Source organism: Mytilus edulis, chromosome 3 (genome assembly GCF_963676685.1).
Source record: "Mytilus edulis chromosome 3, xbMytEdul2.2, whole genome shotgun sequence".
NCBI classification, from domain to species: domain Eukaryota; kingdom Metazoa; phylum Mollusca; class Bivalvia; order Mytilida; family Mytilidae; genus Mytilus; species Mytilus edulis.
The window spans coordinates 68,189,223-68,213,186 of record NC_092346.1 but is presented as its reverse complement, the minus strand read 5'-3'; the positions used below and the strand labels follow the sequence as shown (position 1 = coordinate 68,213,186).

Sequence of the window (23,964 nt, the reverse complement as noted above, 5' to 3'; positions counted from 1 at the left end):
ATTTTACTTTTGTTAATCGGATATTGGTACTACGATAAATCTTCTACAAATGTATTATTCGCTTCTATAATTTTAGGTATACGTGAAATATACAGTGCTTAATTTTAAGGTTTTTAAGAATTAAATATTATTCTATATTAAATACATGGTTTACAAAGCAATATATCCTTTTATTGCAAATTTAAGTGCACATTTTATTATCATATCATTTAATTAATTCTTGTCAATATCGTCACCTCATTACCAGAGCTATGATTTTGTTGTTGCAATGCAATAACTCTTTTTAGCCTCTTAAGTAAAAAAATAGTCTCAGTCACCTTTTATTCTTTGCTCTCAACATATTTTTACATGTTCTAATATCATTATTAAGCAACGGGGTGTAAGAATGACTTTTGGTTGACGGATTCATTTCAAAATATGAATCATTGACAATTTGCAAAGACAAAAAACTCGCTATTTCATAGTTTGAAGCTTAATTAAACGTTTGTTAATTCTGCATTAAAAAAATATATATTTTGCTCCGGGCATTGTATAAGATTGTGTTTGCCATTTGTATGAAAGTTTTATAAAATACAGCAACCGATATTACAGTTTGAGTAGGCATGATTGATATTGGCAAGTAGTATACTTTGAGATGGCTTACTCGCAATTGATAATGCACTAGGAGATATTCATGTTATATGTTGTTTTGATAGGCAAGTATCTTTTTTGCTTTCATAAGTAATGGTCTTGAAATCCAGGTTGCAATGCGCAAATTTAAACAAATTTATAGAAAAAAAGGTTGTGAAAGTATGTAAGCAATAAGTGACTAGTTTTCTAACGTAAAGAATGCGTTATTTATCAAAACTTTAAAATAGAGAACCATCTAACAAACTTAAAGTTGCCACTATAGAGTTAAGTCATAAAAGATATTGAACAAACGAACTTTATTTACATGATTACGTCTAAAAAAAAACACAATAGGTCGTCTACATTTTAAAAAAACATCACAAAAATACTTAACTCCGAGGAAAATTCAATCGGAAATCCCTAATCAAATGGCAAAAATCAAATGACAAAACACATCAAACGAATGGACAACAACTGTCATATATCCTTTTGAATTACATCCAATATGACGACTGAAGAGAATGGAGTTTTGATTTGGCTTCTTTCCGCTTTTAAACAGTCTTTTTCTAATTTGCTTCGAAAGGCATCTGTTCCAGTTCTAAGGTTTTCTTTTCAATTCAATAGAAATCAGAAATTTAGGAAGCCAAATACAAAAATCTCATAGACACGGTCTTGTAGTCATTCAAAAGTTTTAATAATCAGATATTGTACAAACCGTTAGATGTCCAATTCTAATTTTGTATACATGCAAGATGTGTGTGTCATTTTTATGCCCCCTTTATAGGCATTATGTTTTCTGGTCTGTGCGTCCGTCTGTTCATTGGTTCGTCCGGCCGTCCGTTCGTTCGTCCCGTTTCAGATTAAAGTTTTTGGTCGAGGTAGTTTTTGATGAAGTTGAAGTCCGATCAAGTTGAAACTTAGTAAACATGTTCCCTATGATATGATCTTTCCGATTGTAATGCCAAATTAGAGATTTTATCCCATTTTCACGGTCCACTGAACATAGAAAATGATAATGCGGATGAGGCATCCGTGAACTTGGGACACATTCTTGTGTATACATACAAATATGCAATTGCATTTTTTTTTGTTCAACTGTGATGAAGAGAAACACCTAACCCTTCACTGTTATTTTTCTCTTTTCAACTCCCTATGGTAAAATTGGCCATAGATGGATTCCGCTATCAATTGACAGATTCTTTGTGAGTATATAGCTCTTCAAATCTTTCTATTCATGTTCATTATTGGCTTTCAAATATTCAGCCTTTGAGCGTTCCCGATGAAGTCAAATCCAAAAAAGCACTTAAGACGCATGGAATTAATAAATTGTTATTTAATTTTTTTGACATTTTGGTGATGCTTTTTCATTTCATGAAACACACCTAGCCGGTTTCGTTTTGTAATATCATTATAGAGCTATGTTCGTAAGAAGAGGACAGGTACACATAATTTGAAAATTAGGCCTACGAATCAATAAATTGATATTGAAATTTATTCTGTATCTTATTGTATTTTGACAGAAAATGTCAGAATATAAAGTAAGGAGTTAATTAAAACATTTCTTCGTCATAGAACAGTAGTTTGTTTACTACCTGTGTTATAGTGTACTTTTGAGTACTTGTAACTATCATTCGTTGATATGTAATATCGTACCAGTATGACTGTTTTAATCGATCAAAAGAAATCTCTAATTAAAAGGTTAATTTTATAAATGTGACGGGAACCAATCTTCTTTAAACATTAAGTTATCAGCGAATAAGGACATGGCAAATTACATCTTTAGCTTTGTCATCCGATTTTTAATGAACTGAAATATATTTTTGTGACGTGATTTGTATTTTCATAATGTTACCACAACACTAGTTAAAACATCTATACCGCTATCAATCACCTAGGTGATCATTATACTCACAGAATAAGCATTTTTTTGTTACATTTTTTATTCACTTTAATTGTCCAGAATTCTAAGCTAGTAAAAAAATAGTAAATAAATGTTTCGTAACTTTTGTAATATATTCACTGAAATATCGCACTAATACTTCACTCAATAGTAATATATGAAGCTCAAATGAACTACTGGTATTATGTAAACATTTCAATTACGAATCATTCAGAATTAGTTTGTGAACTATTACTTCCTTATTGTCCTAATCTACGTGTCGTGGGTTGGTTTAATGGATTATTTTAACTATTGTATCATCTTCGAGTTTAGTACCTTTCTTCCTACTTCATTAAGTTTTGTACTTTCATTTAATAGATTTCATTTTTTTAAAAGATTATATCTAGTCATTATTTTTCATGTATGTATGTGTTTTTATCGTCACTCACTTTACGTCATATCTCATTTGTGAAAACCGCTAATAGTGTAAATTTCATATATAAGATGTTAGCACGCATTGACGTATAGGTTATTGAGTAACAGAACATCAGCAAAATGTCTGAGAGTGAAATTAAACAACTTTGTAAGATTCTTTTTATTAGGTCTTTCCACCTTTCCGTGGAAAGACCTATTGCTTTTGTTCCGATTATTATTTTTTTTTCTTCCGCCTAAATTTTTTCTTGCGTATTGTTAATGTTTCAAAAGATGTCGCTTAGGTATTTGGCATATGATATTGTATAGTTTATACGTTTTAAAAATTTTCAACCGCGTAACAAAATACTTTACGTTGTAAGAGTTATCTCCCCAAACACTGTTTTTCTTGTGGCCACTACTCCTTCGCAACCGTAAAAGATTACGACAAATTTATTTTACCAAATTGCTAGTTACATCTTCAGAATTAGGCAATTCATTTGGACCGAAGCTTTCCAGAGACTCCATATGAGAGTTATTTCCCCTTATGTAAATGATATAAGTATTATGCATTTTTAACTGGTAAACCATAAGTGATAGAGACCTAGGGTCTTCAGATTTGAGGTCCTTGGTCCAAAAAAATGAAAATGAGGTCAAGGTCAAAGGTCAAGGTCATGTTCTAAATTTATTTTTGCTTATTTTCACTGATTTTCAAATACCGTATGACATATCGACAAATAATTTTTCATAAATTGTTAGTTGCGACATGTCCTTACTTGTATATTTTGGGTGAAAGGGTGCGCAGACAATGAATGGGAGTTTTTGCCCATCTTATTTTTAGGTTTACCCGTAAAGTGATATTACTCTTTAACCAAACATATTAAAGACCTAGGGTCTTTTGATTTAAGATCCTTGGTTTGTGACCTTGAAATTGAGGTCAAGGTCATAGGTTAATAGGACGTTCTAGATTTTGATCTTTGCTTTAAATTGATATTAATACATCATAAAGCCATAAAGTCAAAATAGATCTTTACTAGTGGAAAGACCTTCAATTGTTCTCTGACCAATTGGTTTTGAATTTTGCCTTAAGATTGTTCTGTATGAATTCTGGTTCATATATATAATGTGTATGTGAATTAAAAAACAAGTCGATCAGCAGTGGTGCACAATATGTACCCATTGGAATACCGATTGTGTGATTAAATATCACTAACCCCAACACAGAGTTTAGTATTTTGCTGATATCAACTTTAGTGTTTTTTTTTCTATAAAAATCAGTGTTGTTCTTTACAAAGTAAGATTTTCAATGTCCTTTACAAGGAATTTGTATCTACGTGTCCCATTTTTTGTAGAAAAGGCTCTATCTAATGAGACAATGAATTTGTTCTTTCAAATGAGCATGGAGAATAGTAGTGTGATAAGTAGAAAAAGATCAAAGGTTTTGATATTACTGCAAACTGTAAAGATTGTTATTGTCATTGAGCTTTAGATCTTTGTGATATTTACATCAGATTGACACCACAGGTTGAATATACTTCATCAACATAATTTTGAAGGCCTAATTTTACTGTATGAAGAATAATGATATGAACTATATAATGATACTTAGTGTAATATTTTAACAAACTGCCTATATGTCATATAAAAGATTTGTATGAAGTTAAGCAATCCGGTAGAGAGATGGGAGATTTTCATCGTCTGTCTGATATTAATACAAAGAAGAGAAACAGACTTGTGATCTTTTCAAATCTCTTTTGTGTAAACCGTTACGTGATATCTGTTTCATACGAACATACGACCACGAATATTTATAACTCATCGTGAGTTATACTGGGAAATATGTGATGCAATCGCTCGAAATAGATATCAACAACGTTGCTGACATAAATCGCTTGCATTAAGGAGACAGACTCAAGCCCTTGTTGCATGTTTCTGAAACCTAATTATTGTGTATGTGTTTATAAAATGTACTTGTATAATTCATAATAAAATATTGTTTAAATCAAATCACTTGCATATCATATATCGCATTGGGCATACCATTAAGAACAGTATTGAAACTAAATGGTCTGGTTAATATCTGAAACGTTTTCTACAAACTAACCAAGTAGACAATTTTAAACATAGATAAACGAGAAAAACAACTGTTATACTCCTGGATAGGTACAGGGTTGTATCCCACTAAACGATAGTGTTTATTTGTTGAATTGTTGTATATGTTGAGTTAAAAAAACATTATCTTTATTTAGTGCAAAATCATTTCGGTAAAACATCTTGAATTAATGATTATTAATGAAATCTCAACATACTCAGAACACAATAACAAAGTAAACTGTCTGCAACTATAAATTTCCTCCAACTTGTATCGTTTATTGCTTGAAGGAATGTTTCTTTCTACTACTAACTAGTCTACATATTTTGGCTTTTCAAAAGAAAACAGTCATGTGGTGTAAACGGGGAAAATCTGATAAAAAATCTCTTGATTCTTATTTAAAAAAATGTATGAATTTGGTAGATAATAGAATACTACAAATTTGAAAATTATTTAGGAGTAAATAAAAGAGTACATTATACACCTATTTCCAGAATAAGAAATAAACTTCAAGAACTTTCAAAGCGGATTGTGTTTGTAACGGCCGACACAGCAGCCAACAATGTGGTGGGGGTATGCCGTAATTACTTCACGGACGTTCTTAAGAATGAAATCTGAAATTCATCTGCATTCAAGTCCATGCGCTCCACAGAGAGTCATACAGTAAACAAACATATCATAACCACATCAAAGCTTAAGGCTTCTTCTGAACATTTGAAGGTCCCTACTATGTATTAGCTACCTAAACTACTCAAAAAACATTTAAATATCGTTTCATCTCGGCATCTAGTAAGTGTTCTACAACTAATCTTTCAGTGCGTTTAACAAGTTCATTAACTACTATTAAAGAGCTTATCATAAACTATTGTAATAAGATATATGAACATAGTGGAATAAACTATTTGGAGTGTAAAAAATTATTTCGATGTTTTAGATAAAATACTAGCTTTTGATGGTCCTTTTGACAGTTTTGATTTTTCTACTCTTTACACTACACTTCCACACTATCTTATCAAACAAAAGTTTTCCTATTTAATAAAAATGGTCGTTTGGTAAATCTGAATGAAAATATGTTTGCTGCAACTCATTTAAAGCCTTCTTCTCTAATGAGAAAGGTAAATATGCTAAATATACTTACTGGAGGTGTGATGAGATGATTGAAGCTGTTAATTTTCTCTTTGATAATATTTATGTACGTTTTGGCAACATGTTTATCGACAGGTGTAGGTATCCCTATGGGCACTTATTAATAGTAGACTTGTTTTTGTACTGTAACGAATCAGTTTATGACTAAACGCAGTAAAGACCCGTCGAAATTGCATTTAATTGATAAATACAACAACACTAAACCGTTTTCATGATGATATTTTTTCGTTAAATAATCACGAATTTTCTCAATATACTGCTGAAATTTACTACAAAGAACTTACTTTAAAAAATCAAATTAAAATGGTAACAACTGCCTTTTCCTAGATTTAGCTATTTAGGTCTAAAACGGGAAAGTCCACACTAAAATTTACGAAAAAGGGACGATTTTTCGTTCCCTTTTGTTATTTTGTTATTTTTAGATGGTGATGTTCCTTTGGCACCATCTTACGGTGTTTATATTTCACAGCTCGTTCGCTATGCCCGTGTCTGTTGTGACGTTTTTGATTTTAACGAACGTAATCTATGTATTACTGGTAAATCTTTAAACCAGGGATATCGTTACCATAAATTACTTAAAACCTTTCCTAAATTTTTCCATAGATATAAAGATTTGGTTTTGAAGTTTGGTAGTACCTGTAGGAAATCTATATATTTAAGATATAATAGGCATACAATTCGTGTATTCTCATCCATTAGCTATATTTTCATATGTTACATGTTACTTGCAACAACGCAGTTGGAACACAACAAAACAAGTATTAAAAAAAATATCGATGTCATATTCCAATGTTTTAATCGCAATAATTCTTGATACATGGAAAAACATAATTTCAAAAGGATCAATTATAAAAAAAAAAAACAAGTCGCAGGACAAACAGCTGGACCAAAGCAAAAATATACTAAATAATTGTCCACAAAACATTACACATATACCGGAGATATATTAACACTAACTCCATGTGTTTTTTACTAACCAACATTTATTATTCTACTGATGTTTTTTTTAAATGGGATTTTTTACCAGATAGTAGCAAGTTTTTCACTTTTTTTTCTGATAACAGCTCCTGATTGCCCTATTGATATCTTTCCTTTGACAAGACTGTCATTTGAAAGACATCAGTTGACATTTGTTTTCATTAATATTTGTATGGCCGTATGTTATTTGTTACAATGCATACGTAAGTTGCAGATTTATCAACGTTCCCACTGATCATGCTAATTTGTGATATAATTCTTGTGACGCAGACACAGTATTTGCAAGCTTTAACTACTGCAGAAGTCATTACATAGTTATGTGACAATATCCAAGTGATTTATAGATATAAAATGTAAAAGGTATAGCCTAATACCCTTTACTCATGGCCAATAACTTAAATGCAGTATTGGTCCAAGCCTTGATTGATCATTTTAGTTTAATGTGAAATTATATTCATTAATTAATATTAAAATTTTGTCAAAACTTTGAAACGATCTAAGTGACTGTTTCGGTTACGAGAATTGTCATTTCATTCAGAACTTCTTTCAATTTTTTTTTTCATTTTTAGACAATTACTGGACAAAAGATACCAGAGGGACAGTCAAACTCATAAATCGAAAATAAACTGACAACGCCATGGCTAAAATTGAAAAAGACAAACAAAAGTACACATGACACAAAAGAGGGACGAAATAACCAAAGGGACAGTCAAACTCAGAAATCTAAAATAAACTGACAACGCCATGGCTAAAAATGAAAAAGACAAACAGACAAACAATAGTACACATGACACAACATAGAAAACTAAAGAATAAACAACACGAACCCCACCAAAAACTAGGCGTGATCTCAGGTGTTCCGGAAGGGTAAGCAGATCCTGCTCCACATGTGGCACCCGTCCTGTTGCTTATGTGTTCTCCAATTTATTTATATTGTAGTCCTGTGTTGTCATTTTGATGTTATATTTCACATGGCCATAAAAGTGCGAGGTTTGGCATGCCACAAAACCAGCTTCAACCCACCATTTTTCCTTTAAAAATGCCCTGTACCAAGTCAGGAATATGGCCATTGTTATATTATAGTTCGTTTCTGTGTGTATTACATTATAACGTTGTGTCGTTTGTTTTCTCTTATTTTTGAGTGTAAATTCACATTGCGATAAGACGTGTCACGGTACTTGTCTATCCCAAATTCATGTATTTGGTTTTGATGTTATATATATATATATGTTGTACTTGTTATTCTCGTGGGATTTTGTCTATGTGTGTTACATTTTAGTGTTATGTCGTTGTTCTCCTCTTATATTTAATGCTTTTCCCTCGGTTTTAGTTTGTTAACCCGATTTTGTTATTTGTCCATGGATTTATGAGTTTTGAACAGCGGTATACTACTGTTGCCTTTATTTATGTGATAACAAATCCGGTAAATAGTCTAATTCGGTAGATCACATTCATAGAAAACAAGAAGTAATTATAACAGGATGTTGTTACGAAGTCTCCCAAAAAAAGTTCACATAATTTGCCATTCCCATGATTCCATATATCATTTGATTTGTTTTATTATCCCATACAAGAATATATATGGTTTAGGGGTGGGGATCTTTACCGCTTACAAGTTTTCAAACAGATGGGTGTGGGTGACCCCTGGGACTTCACCTATACTTCCTTTGATTTGTTTTGTTGGCCCATGCAAGAATATATATGGTTTAGGGGTGGGGATCTCAACCGTTTACAAGTTTTCAAAAACTAGGGGTGATCTCAGGTGCTACGGAAGAGTAAGCAGATCCTGCTCCACATGTGGCACCCATCTTGTTGCTCATGTTAGATAGATAGTCTAATTCGGTAGGTCAATTTCATGAAAGGGAAGGGGATAGTAGTTACGACGTAAGGAACATATCCGATATCATCTGTGAAACGGTTAATCCATAACTGTCTTTGAACTCGTGATGGCGTCTGTGCAATTTACGAAGGGATGATTTCAACTTCACAATTTGGAACTCTTGGCTTAATAGCTTCCTTGTGAGCAGCAACCCTCTATCAAGAAAATCATGATAGAAATACAAGCACGGGAATATCGTATACCCCGTATATAGGTGCTGCTAGAATGTTGCTACTTAGGAATGGAAAGTTCACAATTGGAAAGCTGAAATCATCTTTTTTGTCGTAAAGAATTGTTTTCAACCGACCCTCATTGTCAATTTCTAGATGTAAGTCTAAAGGTTGGTTTGTCTTCTTTTCATTGTATAAGTTGTTTTTGTTTTTGTTTTGTGAGTCTTCTTTTCATTGTATAAATATGTTTTTGTTTTTGTTTTGTGGGTCTTCTTTTTATTGACATTCACCGATTAACTTCTATTTTTATATTTTCTTTAACAGTGTTATTTACTCTAAGGAAGAATTATTTGAACATTTAAATTGTAAGTTTTGTTTTACTCAAGAACCAGTTAACCTTTTATTAACGAGATATAATAGATTCATTTCTAAAACGATGAATGTTTTGATATATATGTTTGCCCCCGTAAATAAAAGAGTGCTATTTCACGTTATAATTTTTGAAACGATGTGTTTTAAGCTACGTTGTAATAACGCATTCGAGAAAAATTGTATTTTATGATTGGAAGTAACGGATTTATGAATTATTCAACAGGAATACTATTGGTAAATTTTGACGTGTCGTTTAAAACTTTTGACAATGGTGATATTGTCCTATTATAGGTTTTCGACACACTTCTCCACGAACTTTATGTTTTTCTATATAATTATAAGTTGGCCGCGAGCACCATATCTTGAACATCTGGATTTGACTTATTCAGGTTAGTATTAAATGACTCGAAGTCTTTCGACAAAAGAGGCTAGTTACTTTATTACAAAGAAACTTATGACACTGCTGTTCTCAACTAAATTTTGTTCGACATCTTTATATTACAAATCGGTTTAAAGACGATCATAGCTACGTTTCATTTCACGTAGTTATATTTCCGATGTTATGACACCACTAATAGAAAACAAAAATTATAGAAGTATATTAACAATATTTAGTACTTGTTGAACTGTACCAGAGACATGTATACACATATTTGCTCTGACTGTACATTTTATTAATTAGAAATCGTAGGTTGAATCTAGATTATCAGATATAACTTATAAGGGACAAAATTTTCATTAAGCTAAAAGCTAGGACAGGTATCATTGGTGGAACATGCATTGATTTTTCTTTCATAGCACCTGCATTTTATCAGATCTTAAAATCGGTTAACTAGTGTAACCTCTATCATACCAACATTTTAAGTGAGCATCCTACCTCAGGCATAGATTACCTTAGCTGTATTTGGCAAAACTTTTAGGAATTTTTGTTTTCAATGCTCGTCAACTTCGTACTTTATTTGACCTTTTTAATTTTTTGGATTCGAGCGTCACTCGTCTTTTGTAGACGAAACGCGCGTCTGGCGTATATACTAAATGCAATCCTGGTATCTATGATGAGTTTATCTACTGCTGTTTGTATGAAGTATAAAAGATTCCAAACATGTTATTTGAACAAAGTCGCATCGTTGTAAATATAATGGAATTAGATGCGACTGTCATACAAGTGAGAGGTTTAGCGCTATCAAACCAGGTTCAATCCACCATGTTCTACATTTGAAAATGCCTGTACCAAGTCAGCACAGTTGTTGTTCATTCGTTTGATGCGTTTTATCATTTCATTTTGCCATTTGATTAGGGACTTTCCGTTATGAATTTTCCTCAGAGTTCAGTATTTTTGTGATTTTCCTTTTTTCTCCTACGTTTTTTTTTCTTCTAAAATTTGAGAACATGATTACTCAATTTCCTAAAATAAAGTCTTCAATGACTTCAATTAAATTTCTGATATCGCTAGTTCTAGTTTTGTAATACAAACCTTAATCTATAGTTTTAAATTCTATTTCATTTGGATATCTGGTGGTGAGTTGTTCAGAAAAGTTTTATTGGTTCCAATTATCAATGTCATGTTATATCCCAATCTGTTCACTATTTTCATTCTTAGTGAAAGACAATTTTATTCGACATGTAGTAATAGTTTAGTGTTCATTCGACATTTTTCTTATATCTTAATCTATGAGTTTGAATGTCTTATCGCTTGATGTCGCTCTTGTGCTTTGTATTAATATTAATAATACTAAACTCGATGAAAAGTAAAAAAACCAACTCCAAGGAAAATTCAAAACGAAAAGTCTCTTATCAAATTGCAAAATCAAAAGCTCTAGCACATCAAACGAATGGAGAACAACTGCTATATTCCGGACTTGACACATGCATTTCCTTATGTAGAAAATTGTGGATCAAACCAGATTAACGCTCGTTTATTATTAAATTGAAATTGAATAATTCGATTTGAAATAAAGCGGTATCGAAATTTCACTCATTATGTAACATATAATACCCGATATGATTTATGAGATTTTAGCTGCAATTTTGAAAGTAATAAAAAATGTTGATGTGATTTATTTCCATTTATTTAATTATATCCTTTGTATTATTTTTTTTGTCAAAAGAAGCATTATAACCAGATTTGGAAAAAGTTTGAAAAATAGTCCATCAGGAAAATTTATGATAATTTTAAGACACTTAAATGCTAAACATAACAATCGAGTCCTTGTTGCACTGAATATGAATAAAAGAAATTGTAGGTTAACACATACATTGACTATACAAACTAAAGAAAACCAGGAAGGGCTAACACTACAAACCATTAAAAGTCTGAAATGGCCTATATCTGTACTCGACTGTACTGATTTTTACTCGACCAGTCTGAATTCGTCTGAGATTTACTTAATAATACTCGACTGTAGTCTGAACCATACTTAACAGTCTGAATGTGTACTTGACCAGTACTTAACCATTTTATACGAGTCTGATCCGTACTCGACCTAGTCTGAACCGTACTCGACCTAGTCTGAACCGTACTCGACCTAGTCTGAACCATACTCGACCTAGTCTGAACCACACTCGACCAAGTCTTAACCAAACTAGACCTATTCTTTGTATCTTTCAACTGGATTTTATCAATTTAGGATTTTTTTTTAATAAAAATGAAATTTGAACAACAACTTGAAATTAAAAATGTATTCAATACAGTATTGAAATTAAAATTTCACAATAATCAATCATAATATAACTTCAACTCAATATTAATCAACACTTACATAATAATATGTAACAGCTTTTAAAATATAAATAAAACAAGCTGATCAAATAATCTAAAAAAATGAATTGTGACTAATATTTTCAATATTATTCAAAATGTTATGAATATTTTGGAAGTATTTTATGGTAACTGGACTATTTTCACCATTAACTTAGTATAGATTTATGGTGTCAGTTGAGTTCAGGTAATAATACAGTGAATGTTTTTTTTTATTAAGATATATATAAAATAGTATATAAAACAACTTAATAATTTTTTTTTTTAAATGAGAGCTTAATTGTTTTGTATTATTAAACCAAGAATTTAATATAATCAAGATAATAGAATTTCCATAGCAATCCTTGATAACCTTTTTAAAAAAGGAAATGTATTCCAAAGTAACAGTAAAAAAACATTTCAATTAATTTTAGTATTTTTTTGTCAAATTAACATGCACTTTAATATGTTCTATTTACCTCAGTACATGTGTGTTTTACAGGTAAAAAGAAAGCCCTATTTTCTTAAATTCGTGTATTACTTATCTAGTACATACATGTATATTCGAAAGGCCTTGTTATTTAATTTAAACAGGATGTTGCAATTTTGAATTAATGTAATTTAGAATTTAATACCTCTGACCAGGTGTGATCTTATTTATGAGTTTGCCCCCAAGCAGAGGTTATACTTTATATTTCACCACTAATCAGAAAAACAATTTTATTTATTTATTTAATTTTATCCCTTTTTGATATAAGTTATATATATAATATATTTTTTTTATCCTAAATATAATATATATTTTTTATAAATTTTGTTGGCTGTTGTTATATATGTCAGTTAAAAAGAAATTTATTTTAACAGTTAAAAAAGTAGAGGTTTTTTGGTCTAGTATGGTTCAGACTGGTCGAGTATTGTTCAGACCTTTGGTTAAGTATGGTTTAGACTGGGAAAATAGGTCCAGTACATGTCGAGAATGGGTTAAGACTGTTTCAGACTGGTCGAGTAATAGTTCAGACTATTTTCAACGGCAAAGATAAGGGTCAAGTACGATTCAGTACAGTCAAGTATGGTTCAGACTGGGGTCGAGTAATGTCAAGTAAAAGTCAGACAAATTCAGACTGGTCGAGTAAAAATCAGTACAGTCGAGTACAGATATAGGCCATTTCAGACTTTAATGGTTTGTAGTGTAAGGTATTCACTGTGTTTCAATATAATGCAAACGATTAGTTTCAGGCAATGTTAGAAAATTACTATTCGGGTTATGTATCGCTTGCGTTTTAATGATAACTGGGTATACATTATCCCTTGTTATCTATTGACTTATGTTGATATATCATTGTAGTTATAGATCAAGAAGTGTCTTATATAGAAATAATACAGAATAAAATCTGTAACAAAACAAACTGTTTAATCAAAACTTATATACCTAAGATATTTGTTAATAATAACCTCCCAAGGATTATTTCTGATAGAATCAAATTGTAAGCTAATAACATTATTTTACAAACAGTTGATAAATCATTTTATGATTACAGACGTCCTATCGGTTTTTTGATGAAGAAACCGGACATACATTCTATCTCAATAGTTGACAAATAAAAACGATAGACTGCTATCAGCTTGACTCTCAGACATTATTATCAAAATATAAAGAAAATATATTTTGCACTCATTCAACGACACAAAATTTAATCCACGAAAGGATTCAGCTTTCCATAAATTTCCTTTCTACTCCAACACAATGCTCGTTTTGCATGTGAGAACATATTCTGTACTAGTTAATTTGATGTAAATAAGTCGAGATCTTTCTTTTTTAAAATTATGATTCCCCTTTTTTTGGCTCATATTTAGTTTGAAACAACCCTAGTCACACCTAAGGATGATGGATGAAATTTGAAATAACTCAAACCACAATCGGAAAGTAAATTGACTGTTTAACAATGTATTATTTACCTGCTTTATAAAAGAGATGCAAAAGATACCAAATGGACATATAAATTTTCTTAGCCATATTTTTTAGAATTCTGAAGAATTTTTGTTGTTTTTTCATTTGAATTTTAAAACTCCAACCTTCACTCATTATTTCGATATAATATGCAAACACTTCGTTACAAGATTTTACATTTCGTACTAAAACAAGCTGAAGTAGATGTATTTTAACAATTCTAATCCGGTACATACCAGGGCCTCTGGATTGGAAAATAAAGCACCATTCAATAATTTTAATAGATTTTAATATTTAAAAAAGCACACACATTTAATATGATGTCATCCGTGAGTCCACAACAATTATGGTTGTCACTTTCTTTGATTTTTTATTATAATGATCGAATGAGGGGATTTTCTCAAAACTAACTAGTATATATTGGCATTTTTTGGCAGAATATACCTCATAGTTAAAAACGTATGATCGATATTGTTTGTTTTTACTTAATTCGGCGTTCAGCCGGAGGTACAACTAGTGTGCGAGTTACTGTTCTGAATGAACATAAGGATTTTCAGCATTTAAAAACATGATAGCTTAAATTCGGGGTTTTTAAAACTTGAAATGATACAACATTCCTTCTTACTTGTTAGAAAATTATCTGCATTAAAGATTAATTCGTTTATACACAAGGCAAAACTTGTCTGTAACAAGTCGTGTTAAGAACTGCCTCTTTGTATGCGTCTTGAAATTTAATAAAGATGCTTGCAATATTGCATTCTTATTTCAACTACAAGTACGTTCTATTATCAAACAAACGCAAGATTGGTCAACATTTTTTGTCTGATAGATACATCCTGGTTATGATCATTTTCTTAATTGTAATTTAGCAATAATATTTAAGTACAATCAAGTATGTTAATTTCATTATGTTCGTTTTATTATTCTATATCCTAATGGTCCTCCAGTAATACCGTGCATTTCGTTGACAAGTAAAATGAACGGACTTGCCGGACGAATTGTATTTCCGTCAGGTGACACATATATCATCAGAAGGAAGTGCCTATAGACATGCAAATGTCAACCTTACTTAGGCGATCGAAGATGAGAATATATATACATATGTAAGATTGCTTCTTTCCACGAACATGCAAATGATGATAACTGATACAATTTATGAGATAGGAAAGCACAGAATTTCTTAACTGAGTTGTCGACTTGTATTGTGCTTAGTAACTGGAGCAAAAATAAAGTTAATCATCATGATAATTCGTTTGCTCTTAGTATATCATCATCTGATTTTGCAATCAATTGGATTCCTGTAGGTCACTGCAGACTTGCTATAGAATAAAAAATTCTTCCTAGTCGTAGTTTCGTTGTTACTTCTATTGGATATACACAGACTGTTGACATTTCGCCCGATATTCACTTAATATTATACTTGCAAACACAACAAAACGCCAATATGTTGTTATCACTTGAAACCCTATCAGTTCGACCATACGCTTCTTTTTTTTTTATTTCTATTGGAAAAAAAGATTTTTAACTGATATCTATGTATGCAAATATTTATGCCGCCCAGTCCAATATACTGCATACGTGTTTATAATCCGTTTCTGTGAATGTTGGCGTTTTTTTTTAACACTTCAATGCTTCTGTTGCTCCGTTGTTTTCCTCTAATAGTTGAGATGTTTCTACTGCATTTATTTTCTCTCAATCGATTTATGACTTTTAATTAGTGGTATACTACTGTTGCCTTTATTTACAAAATGAGACAGTAATTGAAGTCATTTACTAAATAGAATAATGTTAACATGAAAAAACAAAGCCTTTTACTATACTATTTTAATGCAATTTCCTTATTAACAATCTAGTATTTTGATGTATGCATTCAGTTAAAATGGTTAAAATATTTACGATATCTAAAAAGTGATAAGTACTATGCAATTAACTATCCGATTCTTTATTCTATATTTATGTAGATATAGGAAGATGTGGTATGAGTGGCAATGAGACAACTCTCCATTCAAGTAACAATTTAAAAAAGGAAACCTCTATAGGTCAAAGTTTGGCCTTCAACATGGAGCCTTGGCTCACACCGAACAACAAGCTTTTAATGTGCATATATATATATATATAATTTAAAAGTAAAAAACACAAAAAATCACATCATAAATCGAACATTTTTCTGTTAGCGCTTTCACCGCATCTCCAGCGGTTCATCAGACAGAATTGTTATCGTTAATAGTAACGACTTGTGACGTTACGTTATAGTAACGACTTGTGACGTTACGTTATAGTAACGTCATGCGGTAGTTGTATATATCTTACGGAATTTTAAAAATGTTCGATTTATGATGTGATTTTTTGTGTTTTTTACTTTTAAATTATATTTTCTGTACCAAGGACTTTTTATTTATCAAAATATATATATATATATATATATATATCAAACGTCTGAATAATAGTCAACGATTTTTCCCACGTGGGAGCTGGATCGTTACAAGTAACGATACATGTACACAATAAAATAAATTATATAAACGCCTAAAAAGTGTACATAACAACAGCAATGATATAAAAAGGAACTATAAATGTAATTATTTATAAATATTTCGGATAACAGATATCCTTCGTCGGTCAGATTCTGATGTTAAATGAATCATCTTTAAGTCTTCTTAGATTAAACATTTACTAAATCTTGAAATTTATACAATAAAAAAGGCAAACCGAACATCAGTTAAGACGCTTGCACCATTCTAAAAATTTGTTGAATATGACATAGGTTATATGACTAATTACATCAGACAGTTCACATATATGCTTTAAATAAACATAATAATGTGCGATGTGAACTAGCACAATTTTAAAGCTTTAACGGTGTCGATATTATGTTGTTGCAAGAAAGATTGCGTCAATAAGAATTCCAAATAAACAGCACTGAACGGTCTAAATTTCTAAATATTTCAGATTTGACAACTGTAGTGTAGTTACATTAGTCTGCGATGTTTAAAACAAACGGCCGGTAAAATATAATAACAAATTTTGACTAAAGTAAAATAGTTGGACGTGGTTTGGTACTTATACATCCCTCAAAAAATTAAGCAATTTAAATTGTTATGTTCAATCTTTCTTGCAACAACATAATATCGACACCGTTAAAGCTTTAAAATTGTGCTAGTTCACATCGCACATTATTATGTTTATTTAAAGCATATATGTGAACTGTCTGATGTAATTAGTCATATAACCTATGTCATATTCAACAAATTTTTAGAATGGTGCAAGCGTCTTAACTGATGTTCGGTTTGCCTTTTTTATTGTATAAATTTCAAGATTTAGTAAATGTTTAATCTAAGAAGACTTAAAGATGATTCATTTAACATCAGAATCTGACCGACGAAGGATATCTGTTATCCGAAATATTTATAAATAATTACATTTATAGTTCCTTTTTATATCATTGGTGTTGTTATGTACACTTTTTAGGCGCTTATATATATATATATATATATATATAAGTACGTCTGAGTCAGTGACAACCCTACAACAGATGTATCCATCGGATCGCCATCAATGATGGTGATACATGGCTGTGTACATAATGTATATGTAGGACTCGGAGGTGCGATTGGGACGCTGAAGTGCGATGGTCACGCTGAAGTGCGATGGTCCACGCCGACGTACGATGGTCCTTTCGCTGAAGTGCGATGGTTTTGTGTATGACGTTTGAATAATATAACGTTTTCAAAATACAACATGGATTCACAGGCAGGAGAATAGGGTTTTGTAGATGAAGGTTTTATGCTAACAAAGAAAAGTAAGAAAATAAGAAAGAAACAAACAATTCAAGTCCCGATCAGTTTTAAGCATTACATGTTGAGGTTAAAAAAATATGTTAAAACATTTTAGGCAGCAAAGCGGCTGAAAGATGAACTTGGTCACCAAATGGGCTAACTAGTATTCTGAATTATGCTGCACACTTTTTGTACGATAAATACAGTATACTAATTTAAATATTAATCTTAATTTATCTTACGGTAAGCGTCACATGATTTTATGTGGGTAATTTAAAAAATAAAAAAAATATGATAGTATTAGCAATGTTTCAATGATTTTGTTATATCAAGTTCATATAATGTTGTTTTATTCCCGAGATATTTTTGTTTTGTTTTGAAGGAACACCGTCGCTCTTGGTTTTTTTATGGTTTCAGTCTAAAACATGTCAGACAGAAATTAACCTGACTAAACCCTACGTGTACTTCCCAATTTATCATCCTCATCTTCGCTATTAATGAAGCATAAATTTACTTGTCGGTATTTTTACTTCGTGGATACTGTTCCGACATTGGAAAATTAGATTTAAACAAAAATTAAAGTCTTTGGTTTGATCTAAACAGAAGTTAAAACATCTTCCAAATAAGAGGCTAGCAGCCAAATATTAATGGTGTTATTTTATTACAACAGACCATGTGCATTTTGCTTTTACTCAAAGTCTTAAGTTGGCCATCGCACTACAGCGTAACCACCATCGCACTTCAGCGTAAATATCAACAAGTTAACGTCACAATGTTACCATCGCACTTTAGCGTGTTAACCATCGCACTTCAGCGTGTTAACCATCGCACTTCAGCGTAGACCATCGCACTTCAGCGTGACCATCGCGGTTCGGAGTACCATCGCGGTTCCGAGTCCTACATATATACAACTCGTCTAAACATCAACCCAACAATGTTAGATCTGTAAATTTGCTTTCGCAAATTTTTGGTTCTTCCCTCGCCGGGATTCGAACCCATGCGTTCGAATCCCGGCGAGGGAAGAACCAAAAATTTGCGAAAGCAAATTTACAGATCTAACATTGTTGGGTTGATGTTTAGACGAGTTATATATATATTTAGGCACCATATTTAAAACCAAACATTGGAAAGGATTTAGACGGTTTAACGTTCTATTAAATAGAACAGCAAAAGGACTAAAAATTACACTTTCGAATGGAGTAAATCTTTTTTTCAGTAAAAATGCATGATAATAAAAAACACAGTATCAAAACAAAAAGAAAAAAAAACAACCGTCTTCAAGACACGACACTAAAACCAATAAAAATTGATCAATCCAAAGCTAGGTTAGCAATTTATATAGTGACACTTATCGCTTACTCCTACTATTATCCGTTTAGGAGTTAAAAGCGGTGGTAACGCGTCCCATAATAGCGGATTGGTAAATGTCTCTTATCTATCTCTAGGACATTACCATATTTATCAACCATCGGTATATTTTAATTATCTTACCTTTGTTCATGACTAAATATAAAATTTAAGACAAAAGATTTCTGCACAAATATATCAACATTTGCATGGGGGAATTTAAGTCATCTATTTTGACTTAATATAAAATTAAAAAAAAATTTTCCCGGCACAAGCATGTCAACATTTGCATGTCTAATTAAACAATGGGGAAAATTGAAGTCATCGATTTTGTCGTGAAGTATCATTATCAGAAGTGTTCCTTTTACTGTCAATTTCGAGATATAATATATAAATATCAAGCATACTAGTATATGTGGTATCTATTAACTTCGAATGTTTAATGGATAAATGCGTTCACCCTGGTCGCTCAGCTTTGAAATATCAATTGAGATGGTATCATCTGTATACAGAAAAGTAGTTAAATGATATTACGTAAAGTCCCTGTATGACGTCATTGGTATGAATGAATGAACAAGTCAGCCAGAAAGTGCCCAATTGATATTCCCATAGAAATTACCGGTATTTGTTGAAAATAACAACTATCACATAATTCTCAAAATCAAACATCTTCATAGTGAGAACTTTTTTGATTGAATTAGAGAATATATTTCTTTTTTTTTTTTAATTTATACTGAATACTATTTATTAGAAATACTAACTTTTAGTACAATATTATCCAATCAAATTTCTCTTACCATATTAAGGTATTATACGAATTATTGAATGATTTAAAGATTTTCTTTGTAATTATATATGGAATAGATATTTCTATTATATGACTATAAAAAGTTCCCTTTTTTTCTCATCGGCTAGAAGCACATATGATCTTCTTTGAATAACATTGTATTAAACGCGGGAATGAACGTGAGAGGTTTATATAAGATATGGAACAGCTAACATGTTCCTGAATAGTTATTGTTCAAGATTACGTCAATGACGTAGGTTTGCAACGTCATGCTCATTTCTCGTTTCTTCTTTTCGATGATATTATTTTTTATGTAATTTATATAGTATACAAGTTTTTCAACTTAAAAAAGTTTACTAGTGCCAAAAGCAGAGAATATTTAGTTAGTATAAAAACATGGAGAAGTTAGACATTTTTCATTAACAGCAAATACTAAGAATTTTAAAAACAAACTTGTCATACAAACTATGTTGAAAGAAATGAAACGGTAAATACTAAATCAAAGCGCAAGTAATAATATCAATAAACTCATCATACATATTAATTAAAACTGGCAAAGAAGATGTTTCTACATAAACGACACAAAAACGGAAAAGAATTTAGTATATACACTTTCAAGATAAAAAATGGACTACTATCAGATCTACGATGGTCGAAAATAAGACTTCCAAAGCTCTAGATTGCTCTTCGGAAAACCCGTAAAACTAAATTGAAAATGACTACACATTTAATTGAACTATATTCACACATTAATATGAAGATAATTATAAAAACAGCATATAGCAATACATCAAAGATAAATGGCCAGGGGTGGAATACACATTGATCAGAAACAAAACAGTCTTCCATTTAAAATATTAACATCCATACAAACTTTAAAAAAAATATGCTACAACAGTCTCGTATTTAAAAAGCATATACATCATTTATAATAGTGGCACTGAATGTCTACTCCAGATTGCGCTGATTTTCCAGAATGGAAACGTTCTATAAAAAAAACTTTTAATCGTCATAAACACAGCCTAGATACCAGGATTAAAATTTTGTAAGCCAGATGTGCGTTTCTTCTAAATTTGAACACTTAAAAAAATCTAAGAAACATCTGCTATCTTTTTATACCGAATGAGTAGTGAGATGCAGACCAATATGCAAGAAAGAAAAAATAAAACAATTCTTTGAATTTTATGGATCTGGTCATTTCGCTTGAAAATATTATTAAATAATAAATATACCTTATTCTTTATATTTTTTAAAGTGCATAAAAAAACCTAAAGTATGTTTAAAACATCCCTTTTCTACATCAGACGATAAATATTGATTTTTCTTAATCGTTTTAATGCTATTAACTTAAACATACCCGTAATCATAATGAAAGAAAGTAAATAAACTTTAACTTACAGTTTTGTTGTGTTACTTGGTAGATGTTTCGGAATTTCGTGGATATGCGCTCCCATGCATTTAACTATTGTATCTCTTGGGTAAAACTCACATTTACAAAGTCTCCCACAATCGTATAACGTCTCTTCTGATACGGTAGAAACAAGTATAGTACATAGAATAAATACCACTTTCATTCTAAATATGTATTCGTATCTTCTACTATTGTTAGATTCACTATGAGATAAAATGGTAAATACTGTTCATTCCGACTGTCATCAACTATTTGGTATTCATTGAATGCTCAATGCATCTTTATTCAGAAATCGTAAAATATTAATCAATAACAACCATACATTGTTTTTAATCATATAAAACTTTATTTTACAAATGAAAAGGTCTTGTCAGTGTTTTTGACTTTATCACAAAGCAAATATCACATTATACTTAATTTCTATACTTCTATATAAGCAGACGTACTCTTTACACTATGTAAAGCGATAACACTCACTATGTCTGAAGACTACTGTGCGTTTGATGTAACATATCATTTCTATTTGAGCCAAACAACATCCAACAAAGGCAAACTGCTGTGGAGGTTAGAAGGTGTTTATTCCTTGACAACGTAGAAATCATGTTGACCAATTAGAAAGTTTAATAGTGAGTGACATCAAAAATTGTGATTTATCAGTATCGTATTTGTTCCTAAGTTAAATGAATTGTATATCTTTGTGATGATAAAACGAATCAAAATAAAATCAAGCAGGAAACATAGAGAAGAGATTATATCCGATTTATCCCGGGTTATATTGGTTTTAATTTAGTATTATAAGATTATCGTTTAGACAGACAAAAACAGAAGTCAATGATTTGTCTTAATAGGGAAAATGTTCCGTTTGATGTTTGTATATAAAGTCATTTGAGGCAATAACAGATGGATTCTCAGGCAATTTGACTTACATTTACATTGAATTTTATTTCTTACTCTACCAGTTTCTTTTAAATATAGACCATGGGAGTGGGTAGCAGAGCTCGAAGAGGAAATGCTACAAAACTAAACGGATTATTTATGTTTTATAGCTACTTTTCGAAACATGTTAATATTAATTTAGAACTTTTAGAAGTAGTCAGATTATTTTTTTTACCACGTCTTTTCAACCAAGGAAAATTGTTTCCATGTGATTGAAAGTTGTTCTCTTAATGTTACGATTGCACTTTTCAAGGAGGGAATGGCAATTACTTTCTGTTGAATTTTTAGGTCAATACATAAAGTTGTAATTTTGTATTCTAAATTAAGCTAATGCATTATCCAAAAATGGCGGTGTTAATTTGCGCAAAAAAAAATTCGTAACCATTTCCATTTCGTTAATAAAAAAAACTATGTGTACAATTGTTTTTTAAGTTCAACTATGTTAATTTCCACATTTTTATAACATCATAGTCACATCACAAGTGGCATATTTGCTCTTAGGTGTACATGTTATACTAACCTGTTCAATATAAATAAAAATTGACATAATTTTGAATGCTTCAAAGCTTTTACTATTTTTGCCAAATATTTTCTCTTATCGTACCTCTTCTGTAAACGTTTAGGGGAATTTTATTTTAAAATCTGTTATAGATACAAAATTTATTAATGATACAAGATCAACAATAAAGATGATAAGCCTAAAACAGATGTCTTTAGTCTCTTGTATGAGTCTCTGTTAATTAAATGACAATTGCTGATCAATTTAATAGTTCATACCTATTATTTTAAAAACTATAATAGATGAACAGGAAACTCAAACAGCCAAAATTATCAGCAAAAGACTGTTCTTCAGAAATGTTAATAATAAATGTAGATGATATAAACAATAAATTGACTCGCGTTAAAAGTTATCACTTTAATACACTTGAATGACGATTTGGGGAAATTTGTTATGTATTATGATAATATCTTTTTCATGTAACTGTGAAGATATGATAATAGAAGGCTGATATCAAAAACCACCAATACACATATGTCAAAGAAAAAGAGACTTTGTCACTGCTAAAAGACGACAGACAATCAACTGTCCATACAACAAATAATAAGATATTGAGCAACACAAAAATCATTAAAAAATATGTGGCAACACAGGTGTTCCAGAAGGGTAATTAGTTCTTGCTCCATAAGTAATATATGCCATTTTCTAATGGCAAGGAAAATATTTATATAATGGCATTCCGTAAAGAGGGCGGAATTTTGACTAAAAGTTGTCCATTTCTGCATAAAAATAACCAGACGTGGTACGATCGCAAATGAGACAACTATACATAAAGTCCAAAAAGAACTTATAATATGTGAACAATTACAGTTAACTGTTTGGCTTTCAACAATAAACAACAATGATATCGTATCGTAAGCTAAAAAAACCACAGTATGGCAAACTGTGATCAATCCAAATGAAAAAAATAAAACGACCGATTTTCTA

The 23,964-nt window shown here is 31.0% G+C and overlaps 1 protein-coding gene across 1 annotated transcript in view; it reads right to left on the bottom strand.

Moving 5' to 3' along the window:
* The window catches only part of LOC139517213 (follicle-stimulating hormone receptor-like), an 85,641-nt gene extending 63,813 nt beyond the window's left edge, over positions 1 to 21,828 (bottom strand). The window contains exon 1 of the mRNA XM_071307967.1: positions 21,530 to 21,828. Coding sequence (XP_071164068.1) covers positions 21,530 to 21,705 — 176 coding nt within the window. The 5' untranslated portion in view covers positions 21,706 to 21,828. The remainder of the gene's footprint in view (positions 1 to 21,529) is intronic.
* Positions 21,829 to 23,964: the final 2,136 nt, after the last annotated feature.